The sequence below is a fragment of the Balaenoptera physalus genome, assembly GCF_965194825.1.
Source record: "Balaenoptera physalus genome assembly, chromosome: 13".
Lineage (NCBI taxonomy): Eukaryota > Metazoa > Chordata > Mammalia > Artiodactyla > Balaenopteridae > Balaenoptera > Balaenoptera physalus.
The window spans coordinates 108,450,318-108,461,223 of NC_138892.1; the positions used below are offsets into that span (position 1 = coordinate 108,450,318).

Consider the following 10,906-nt stretch of genomic DNA (forward strand, 5'->3'; position numbering starts at 1 on the left):
TGCTGTCTGTGTGACGTGTAGAGAGGATTGAAAGGGGAAATGCATGTAAAATGCTTATCACGATTGCATAGTGCAGTTGCTGTGATTTCTCTGCGCCTTTGTGAGCGAGCGGAGAGCGGCTGCCCTTCTGGAGCTGTGTGTGGCGGCCGCAGCGCTGGAGCTTGGCCGGACCTGCATACTCGCGGCTTTCTCTGCACCTTCATCCTCCTCCCCCTCCCTTTTGCAGGTAGCGAGGCTGCAGGCCCTCTATGCCATGCGCGTGAGGGAGTCCCTCGTTTGCCTTGGATGTACCGTGGAGAATGACAGAAGCAGCAGCATGCTGACCCTCCCCGTCTCTCTTTTCGACATGGATTCAAAGCCCCTGAAAACACTGGTGAGGGGTCCTTGTGGGGAGTTTGCTGTTCCCGCACAGCCCAGCGCTGCTGGTGCCCCCTTGCTTCTTTAATCCACCCTTGGCTTTTAAAAAATCATTTCCGTTCCCTTTGCATGGCTCTGGCTAAGTTCTCCTTTCATTTGCGGGGGGAAAAACGTTTCTCTTCCTACGGCCCCTTATCCTCACTGCTTCCTCCAAAACGTAGGTCTTTCCTGAGACCCTGGCACATGTACCACGCTGGGCTGGATGTTAGGGGACCTGGGGAAAACCAGGAGAGAAGCTTAAGCTCATCGGCAGGGTGAGGGGTTGTACCCAGAAGGAAATAACCCTGCCTTTCCCTTGCTCCCCTGGGACAGGAGGACGCCCTCCGCTGTTTCTTCCAGCCCAGGGAGCTGTCCAGCGCGGACAAGTGCTTCTGTGGGAACTGTGAGAAGAAGACCTGCTGGAAGCAGGTACTTGCTCCCAAACCGAATGCTTCTGGCCCATCTGGGGTTCCCCTTGGGGGCCTCCTGCTGAGGGCGGGAATCCCTTCAGGCTGGGGATCCTGAGGCTTGTGACTTCCAGGGCTGTGGATACGCTCCTCGGACCCCATCACTGAGACGGACGGGGGAAGGCACAAGAGCGGGGGCTGTTTTCCCCTCAGGGCCAGACTCCCCTGGGAGGGGAGCAGACCCCGTAGTTCTTCTGGGTTCCTGGGTGGAGCCCTGGGCTTCTTGAGCCTTCTGTGGGAGGCCCAGCAGATCCAGCAGGTGGGACCCTTACCGTGTGATTCCATTCCGCTCCCTTCTTTTTTGGAAGAAGAACATACCGTCGGCCCTGGTGTTTCTCGGAATCGACCTGTTTCAAGTGCCTGGGACTCGTCTCCACGGTGACTTTGCTTTTTCCAGGTCTTGACGCTGACCCACCTGCCCCAGACATTGACCATCCACCTCATGCGTTTCTCCAGCAAAAATCTGCGGACAGAAAAAATCTGCCACTCACTGTGTTTCCCCCAGAACTTGGATCTAAATAAGCTCCTTGAGATGGAGGGCGAGCCCTGCGCTGCTGAGGAGCAGGTGAGGGCCCCTCGTGTCCCTTCCACCCACCACGTAAGACAGCCCGTCCTTTGTTTGTCTTCCCTCCCCCGAGCTGATTGGCGTCAAGATCACCGGAGATGCATTTTGAGCATCCTTCTTTCCTCCGGTGGCTGAGCTCAGGACACGGAGGGACGCTCACCAACGGCTTGGTATGATTCATAGAAACATATTCATACACTCGAGAAACACTTGTTTCTCTAAAAAGGAGTTTAATGATGGGAACCCGAGTCTCTCGAATAACAGCGATGGGCTGTTAGCCTCACATTGCCACCGACATTTGCTGTTGGCAGTTGCATTTCTTTTAAGATTCAAAAGACTTTATTTCTGATGATTGGATTTGCACTCATCTACCTCACAGCAATAAGGGAAGGAACCCATAAGTCAGAACCTTCCTTTTAAATAGGATGTGCAGTGCTTATGTAGCCACAGGTAACCACGGCACCCTGGGTTCTAAATAGAGCTTCAGCCTAACGTTCTACTTCAGGCAGCTTATGCTTACCTTGGGGATAATAAGAAAGCAGCCAGCACGTTGGGCCAAATTGATTCAGAGTAAAGTTGGATTCAATTGTCTTGAGCTAATAAATTGTTGGGAAATTCTGAGAAAAAAGTGACATAAATGTCTTTTCTCCATAGGTTTAAAATGCTACATTTATTCCCATACATATGTGAGTCCATTTTTGGACTTTCTGTTTTGTTCCACTGGGCTGTTTACTATCCATGCTCTAGAACCATGGTTTTTTAAAAATTGAGGCCTGACAACGTGTTAGAGTGGCTCCTTCCCTGTTCAGGGCATGTACATTTCATAGGATTCTCAGTTTCTTTCCTTCTAGTTTCCTTATTTCCACTTGCACAGCCTACCTAATGAAATGTATCTTAAAATTTTTTTCCTCTTGAAAAGACTTGTGAGGAATTATATAATGAATCTCCACATCCACCAACGGCTTAAACAGTTACCCAAACTCATGGCCAGTCTTGCTTTACCTACACCCCATCCTCTTCTTTCTCCAAACCTCTACTGGATGATTTTGACGCAAATCCCAGGCACCATACATGTCATTTGTAAGCATTTCATTATGTCTCTCTAAAGAATAAGCACTCTTTTTCTAAACATGACCAATTCCATCTTATGATTCTTTAATATCCTCTAATAACCGGTAAATATTTGGATTTCCCTGACTGTCCTGTAAGTTGTTTGCTTTGTTTGAATATAGAGCCAAGTAAAGTCTACACTTGTATTTGCTTACCTTTGTTTCTCCCCTCCCTCCCCCTTGCCTTTCTTTCTTCTTCAGGTTAAGTTTCTTTGATGTTTCCCCTCCTTTTCTTTTCCTTGAAATTTATTTGGTTGAAGGTTTTTTTAAATGTATATCCAGAATTGGCTGGCGGGTCTTATTTGACATATTCCTCTAGCCCTGGTATTTCTTGTGAACCGAGAGTTAGATCCAGAGATTGCCCCGCACTTTTTGCACAGCAAAGGAAACCATAAACAAGACAAAAAGACAACCCTCAGAATGGGAGAAAATATTTGCAAATGAAGCAACTGACAAAGGATTAATCTCTAAAATATACAAGCAGCTCATGCAGCTCAATATCAAAAAAACCAACAACCCAATCCAAAAATGGGCAGAAGACCTAAATAGACATTTCTCCAAAGAAGATATACAGATTGCCAACAAACACATGAAAGGATGCTCAACATCACTAATCATTAGAGAAATGCAAATCAAAACCACAATGGGGTATCACCTCACACCAGTCAGAATGGCCATCATCAAAAAATCTACAAACAACAAATGCTGGAGAGGGTGTGGAGGAAAGGGAACCCTCTTGCACTGTTGGTGGGAATGTAAACTGATACAGCCACTATGGAGAACAGTATGGAAGTTCCTTAAAAAGCTAAAAATAGAACTACCATATGACCCGGCAATCCCACTACTGGGCAGATACCCTGAGAAAACCATAATTCAAAAAGAGTCATGTACCACAATGTTCACTGAAGCACTATTTACAATAGCCAGGACATGGAAGCAAGCTAAGTGTCCATTGACAGGTGAATGGATAAAGAAGATGTGGCACATATATACAATGGAATATTACTCAGCCATAAAAAGAGATGAAATTGAGTTATTTGTAGTGAGGTGGATGGACCTAGGGTCTTGTCATACAGAGTGAAGTAAGTCAGAAAGAGAAAAACAAATACCATATGCTAACACATATATATGGAATCTAAAAAAAAAAAAAGGTTCTGATGAACCTAGGGGCAGGACAGGAATAAAGAGGCAGACGTAGAGAATGGACTTGAGGACACGGGGAGGGGAAAGGGTGAGCTGGGACGAAGTAAGAGAGTGGCATGGACATATATACACTACCAAACGTAAAATAGATAGCTAGTGGGAAGCAGCCGCATAGCACAGGGAGGTCAGCTTGGTGCTTTGTGACCACCTAGAGGGGTGGGATAGGGAGGGTGGGAGGGAGATGCAAGAGGGAGGAGATATGGGGATATATGTATATGTATAGCTGATTCACTTTGTTATACAGCAGCAACTAACACACCATTGTAAAGCAGTTATACTCCAATAAAGATGTAAAAAAAAAATACAGTGTAACATCCCCACATGAGAATAGAGAATGATTTTAGCCCTCCCTTTTGGGGGACTAAGCTTCGTTTGTCCTACCTTCATCCTGTCCCTTTCACGATCCTGTTTCAAAGTCTCAGGTTAGGGATATTATTTGACTGTGTTGAGAAAACAAGTACAGTTTTCCTGACTCATGTGGAGATCTTGCTCACAGTCAGTGAAAACTCTTTCTCTTGCCACTGTTCTCTTTTCACAGAGAATTCTCTCTTATCTTGACTTGCTAAGATTTGAGGGAGTAGAAAGACTTACTGCCAAACCTAGTGAATACTCTTTGGTCTTTCCCTTACTTGATCTTTTTGTGATATTCTGTTATTGATCCTATTCTCCTTCAAAATCTGCCTACTCTAGGCCTCTCTCCTGGGGTTTCTTTCTCCATTGCTGGATCCTTTACTGCCCATTTTTATTGGTATTTAGTTTTAATTACATTCCTTTTTCTTCCCATTTGTTGAATGTCATCTCATTAATTCTCATGGTTTCAATCACCTCAAACTGAAGACTTCCAACCCCTGTCTCCTGCCCAGGTCTCACTCTTGACCTCCAAACGGTGTGTCCACCTCCTACTCAGTGTTGTCACACGGTCCCCAAATGCACTGTCTTCATCCCCAATCACCTCTGTTCCATGTGTGACTTTATAGCAGCAGCGTCTTCCTAATTTCCAAGCCAAAAATCTGGGGTTCATCCTTGTAGTGCCCCCTACTTGCTCCCCCACCACCATATCCATCAGTTGCAAAGGAACTTATTATTTTTCCTTAACTTTGCACAAATCTGTCCTCTCGTCTCTACGTTTGCCCTCACTTCCTCAGTATAGGGGTCGAGAGCTTGGGTTTCGAAGCCGGGCAGGCCTGGGTTGAAGTCCCGCCTCTTCTCTTTGTAAGCTCTGACCCTTGCGTAAATTACTCTGCTCCCTGAGCTCAGATTCCACGTCTGCAAAGTAGGATTTATGCTGGCACCCAGTTTACAGGTTTGCTGTGGATGTTAAATGTAACAATGCATGTGAAGACTGAGCCGGGTGCTGGCAGTCAGCTAGTAATTGCCGTGTTAATAATGCTTATTATCATCTAGGGGCTGCTCCCGGTAGTAATGGCTGGGCTCTCACCACTTCTTCCTCGTGCCCTTGTGGTTCCCTGACTTGTCTCGTTGGCGCTGCCTCACTTGAACTCTCAGTCCGTTTTTCGCGCCACGTTATTTCAGTGTTTCTCAAACACAAATCCGATGACGTTGCTCCCCTGCGTAAAGCCTTCCGACGGCTCCCCCTGCTCGGGATAAAGTTCTGATTCCTGACTGGGCCTTTGTGGACGTTAATTCCATGGCTCCCAGCACCCCCAGCTGCGTTTCCGGGTGCACTGTTCTGTTCCCACCGGGCCTCCGCAGTTCCTGGTCCATACCCCATCACGTGTGTGCCATGATGGCCCTTCAGGATCAGTTCAAGCACGTCTTCTCTGGGAGCTTTCCTCAGCTGGTCATTCCTTCTCCTTTTTGGGGCAAAAAGTGGTTCTTCCCAAATTTACCTCCAAATGTATCTGGTATAAAACATGGCATTACAGCTCTGGCATAATTAGCTGTGAGCCTTGTGGTCAAAGACGGTTTTCTAGTGCCCTGGAAGCACCAGTGCCTGGCAGAGAAAGGCACTGAATAAGCAAAGGCGCGATGAAATAGTTTCCTCCTTCTAGACGAGGGTCAGAAGAGGAGGGATGATGGGGGTCTCTTTGTCCTTGTGTCCTTCAGCATGGGGGACAGTATGAACTCTTCGCTGTGATTGCCCATGTGGGGAAGGCTGACTTCGGTCACTACTGTGCTTATGTCCGGAGTTCTGTGAATGGAAAATGGTTCTGCTTCAACGACTCCAATGTTTGCTGGGTGAGAAACATCCTCCAGAATTGCCTCTTGCCCTGGATTCTCCATCTCTAATAAGTTCTGAGCCAGGACTAGATGGGCCCTCAAGGCCCAGACACCCTGTGGTCCTGTTCTCTGTGTGGGGGGCCTTTCGTGGGGTTTGAAGCCCTTTTCTTCATGGAGCCCCTGTCTGGTTCACAGCGCTCTGCTACTGCACTTAGCTCAGTGTCTAGGTTTTTGGGATTCTAGGCTCAGTGCCCTGCAGCCTCGTGCTCTGGGGGAAGCTTACTGAAAGTAAGAAGAGTCAGAAAGAGTTAGAAAATCTTGGCTTGGCGACACGAAGTTTAAACAGAGGGACAGTGTACTAAAGAGACTTCATACACATGGCACCTGTCACTAGGTGATCCAGGTCATGGGTGTAACGGGGGTGGGTTTGTCTGGGTGAGTGAGGGAGGGCCGCTTCACCTTGTCTGTCTGTGTGCTTCCAGGTGTCCTGGGAAGACGTCCAGTGTACCTATGGAGATCACAGCTACCGCTGGTGAGAGAAGCACTGGGGTGGTGGGGCCCCAACGCGCTTACACACCCTGAGCAGCATAAGGTGCTAGCTGCTCTACGAAGCGCTCACGGACTCAGCTGCCACTTGCCTTTGGATGGCCCCCTAGTGAATACTGCTCAGCCTCATCTTTCAGTACCACCCACCACACTGCTCTTCCTGCAGTTTAGACTCCAACAGTACTAAAGTATAAGTGGCTCCCGAATATCACGCTGTCCGTGGCTTTGCGCATGCTGTTCCCGGCCTGTGCTGCCTTTTCCTAATTTGTCACTGCGGCAAAGCCCCTCTCGTGCTTCGGTACGTCCGCTCGTGCCCGCCTGCTCTGTAAAGCCGTCCCAGCAGCATCCGGCAGGTTTGTAGGAGCTTCTCAGATGCTCTCCCTGCATTTGGAGCTCACCTCCTTTACAGCAAGGATCCCACTGCCCTGTGATTGTTCGCCTACATAACATTCTTTCACATTAACCGTGAACTCTTTGGAGGCAAGGATCACTCTTTTCCTCCTTCTTTGTCTGGTACAGTGGCTTGCATGTAGTAAATAACAATAACTAAATTGTTAAAAATCAATAACTACAGAGGGGAAGCTGGAGAGAAAAAAACTGGGTGAAGGTAAAGCAGAGACTTTGTAAGTCTTTCCTGCTAAGCTTCTGGCTTAGAGGTGACATTGTACACTAAGTATGATGTGCGAGATGACCCCAGCTGCACACGCAGGCCTTCACTTGGAAACTAATGAATTAGGTGAAATTCGTGCTTGAAATCCTCCCCGCCTCCACCTTGTACCTTTCGTCTTCTCTTCCTTTTCTTCTAAGCATCTCCCTTAGATGCCCACTCTTTGTCACCTTTTGGTTGTCAGTGATCCCCCATTATTATTATTATTTTTTAAAATATTTATTTATTTGGCTGCGTGGCGTCTTAGTTGTGGCACGAGGGATTTTCATTGCAGCGCACGGGCTTCTTTCTAGTTGTGGCATGCAGGCTCCAGAGCACGCGGGCTCAGCAGTTGCAGCACGCAGGCTTAGTTGCCCTGCGGCATGTGGGATCTTAGTTACCTGACCAGGGATCGAACCCATGTCCCCTGCATTGGAAAGCGGATTCTTTTTTTTTTTTAAATTAATTACTTTTATTTTTGGCTGCATTGGATCTTCCTTGCTGCCCGTGGGCTTTCTCTAGTTGTGGCGAGCAGGGGCTGCTCTTCGTTGCAGTGCGTGGACTTCTCATCGTGGTGCCCTCTCGTTGCGGAGCACGGGCTCTAGGCACGCAGGCTTCAGTAGTTGTGGTGCATGGGCTTAGTTGCTCCATGGCATGTGGGATCTTCCCAGACCAGGGCTCGAACCCGTATCCCCTGCACTGGCAGGCGGATTCTGAACCGCTGTGTGGAAGGTGGATTCTTAACTACTAGACCACTAGGGAGGTCCCGATAACCCATTATTTAGATCAGGGTTTGGCAGACTTTCTCTGTAAAAGGCCAGAGAGTGAATGTTTCAGCCTCTGGGACACACAGTCTCTGTTGCAACTCCTCAACTCTGCCTCTGCAGCACAAAAGCAGCCACAGATGATATGTGAGTGAATAAACATGGCTTTGTTCCAGTTATGTTTATTTGCAAAAACAGGGTTGGATTTGGCTCACAGGCTCATAGTTTGTCAACCCCTGATCGAGACATTAACTAGCAGCTTAATAGTAGTTATTTTCCCAGGTCACCAGTTTTGTCCCCTCTGAGGTGATGGATATGAAGACTTACTTGATCCAATAACCTGGAAAGTTTTCTGACGGGTGTCCTATCGTGAATTAATAATGTATTAATTAACTATGAATGTTTCATTTCTGTGACGCTGTTGCAATTGTTTTCTTCCTAGGCGGGAAACTGCATATCTTCTGGTTTACATGAAGACTGAGTCCTAATGGATGTACCCTAAACCTTCAGAGACCTACAGAGTATCATTTTCCTTTTCTGTTCCTGGATCTGCAGACTCTTTTAAGATATTCTGCAGTGAGGAGAGGCACCGTTTTGAAATTGTTTAATTAAACTTTATTTATAATCAGTGATGATTATCAAAATATTTAACAGTGACACTGTGCATGTTTGGATCAGTCAGAGTGGATACTTCCACCCGTGGACCCTGGCCCCATGGCTGCCTCATGTCCAGAGTACTCCTGCTGTGCAAGGGGTAGTCCTTTAGCTGGGAGATTGCAGAGCCCAGGGGCTCCCAGGGGAGTAGAGACCAGGCCAGCACTGGTAGCAGGGGGCAGTCAGGTGGCAAGGGGCAGTGGTAGGGAACTATTTCCATATTTTACAGCTAAGGTTACTGTACTGGTTGGTACTGGCTGTATATCATTTCTGTTTATAATTTAAAAAATTTTAGAACCTGTATCAATTACATAAAACTCAAGTGCTTTGTAATTGTTATTCATTTATTTGGCAAATATGTATTGATCACCTACTCTCCATGAGATGGTGTGCCAGACACAATAATGAATAAAGTTCTTTCTCTCAAAAGGAGTTTTTAGTTTAATGGGGTTTATACTAAGGGTTAATGCTACAGGAATTCAAAGGAAAGTGAAATTGCTCCTGTTTTGGGGCCATGGGAGAAGACTGAAGGCTGAAAAGGGGCTTAGAGTGAGGACAGTTAGTTTACAGGGAGAAGCATACCCAGTGGCATGCTTGAAAGGGCAAGGTTCAAGGTCCAAAGATCATCCACACACCTGGATGGAAGGGAAGTGGGGCTCAGAATGTAGAAGGTCTTGATCTAGGCTCAGAAATTTGGGTTTAATTTAATAAGTAATGAGGAATTTCTTTTTTTTTTTCGGAAAGGGTTCAAAAAGGAAAGGAACAGTTAGTGGTGTTTTCGTAAAATGGATTTGCCAGGGCTGGCGACATGGATTAGAGACAGGATGGCAGAGCGGGTGGAAGGGCGTTCACAGTCTCTGGAGCCACGTTAGAGGAAGAACGTGGACGGTGAGGGGCGGTCCCGGGAGACTCCATACCAACCTGGGAGGTGAGTACGTGGACACCCTCGTCTTACAGATGAAGTGACTGAGTCCTTCACATGTTTAACGACCTGCTCCAGGTTTCATACTCGGTAAGTGGCAGGGGCCGAAACTTCCAATGTGAAATGTGGGTGGTTTGTTATTTTATTTTTATTGGCAAAAAATTAGCCATGCAAGAATAAATTCTCACTGTAAAATATATTGATAGAACCTCTTCCTTAGACGTAAACATTGTTAAACAGGTGTGTATTCGTTTCCCAGCACTGCCGTAACAAATTATCACAAAGTGCTTGGCTAAAAACAAGAGGAATTTTATTCTCTCACAGTCTGGAGGCCAGAAGTCTGAACTCGAGGTGCCACAGGGCTGGTTCCTTCTGGAGGCTGTGAAGGAGAGTCTGGCTGGCCTCTCTCCTGGCGGCTGATGGTACGGCCCTGCCTGTCATTTCTTGCGTGTCGCTGGGTCACTCTGGTCTCTACCTCCGTCTTCCCGTGTCCGTCTTCCCTGTGTGTTTTAGTGTAAGGACACCAGCCACAACTTAGGGCCCATATCCTAATCCGGCGTGGCCTCGTTTTCACTTGGCTGATTACATCTGCAAAGACTCTATTTCCGAATAAGTTCACATTCTGAGATTCCAAGTGGATAGGAATTTTAGGGGCATACTATTCAGAGTAGTAAAATGTGTATATCCCTCTAGGCCTCTTTCTAGGCATTTGCATACGTGTATATAACAGATACAAATAATTTTTACATCATAAATTCTACTGTACAAATTATTCTGCTCGTTTTTTTTCACTTAATAATGTCTTAGGAAAATTTCCAAGTCTGCATACAGATGGATAATATTCTTTTAAATTGTTACATTTAACCCATAAATAGATATACTATATTTTTTCCATTCCCATATTGGTAAATATTGAGGGCATTCCCATTTTTTCACTATTTAAAATGCAGAGTGAATGAACACCTTTAGATGTATTTTTGTGCATGAGTAAATATTCTGCAGGTACTGAGAGGTGAAAGTACTGGATCAAAGGGCATGAGTGTCTAAAACTGTGGTAGGTACTGCCAAGTTGACTCCAATTAACACCAATTACTTACTAAGTTTTTTTTTTTTTTCACACACACACACTGTATTTTATTTTTACAAGAGATAAATAGACTGACACCAAGCATTGTACATGGATGACCACAACAAAAACAACAATGATTGCAATTACCAAACATGAAACACACTCATACTATGTCATAATATTGACATTCAGTCCAGTAATCCTCCACTGTAACAGCTCCTTTACTTTGCAGTGAAAATTGATTTGTATATTCTTTGCCTCTGAGTCCTTGTGGGATTTTTTTTTTTTAAATTCAGACAGAAAGTCACAAAAATTATACTCATCCTCATCAGTTCACTCAGTCCCATGTAATTAATTGTTTTTTTCATCTTGATCTTTTGTTAG

At 45.9% G+C, this 10,906-nt stretch overlaps 1 protein-coding gene across 7 annotated transcripts in view; it reads left to right on the top strand.

Annotated features, from left to right (window-relative positions):
• USP18 (ubiquitin specific peptidase 18) overlaps nt 1-10,554 on the top strand; it is a 30,410-nt gene extending 19,856 nt beyond the window's left edge. For 3 of the 7 annotated variants that reach the window (XM_082420914.1, XM_082420916.1, XM_082420915.1), the window contains 6 exons: nt 227-373; nt 730-825; nt 1,261-1,428; nt 5,808-5,939; nt 6,404-6,453; nt 8,320-9,436. In XM_082420914.1, coding sequence (XP_082277040.1) covers nt 227-373; nt 730-825; nt 1,261-1,428; nt 5,808-5,939; nt 6,404-6,453; nt 8,320-8,365 — 639 coding nt within the window. In that variant the 3' untranslated portion in view covers nt 8,366-9,436. Of the gene's footprint in view, nt 1-226; nt 374-729; nt 826-1,260; nt 1,429-5,807; nt 5,940-6,403; nt 6,454-8,319 lie in introns of all 7 variants that reach the window. The other 4 variants (XM_082420917.1, XM_082420913.1, XM_082420919.1 and 1 more) reach the window with 4 other exon arrangements.
• The last annotated feature ends 352 nt before the right edge of the window (nt 10,555-10,906 follow it).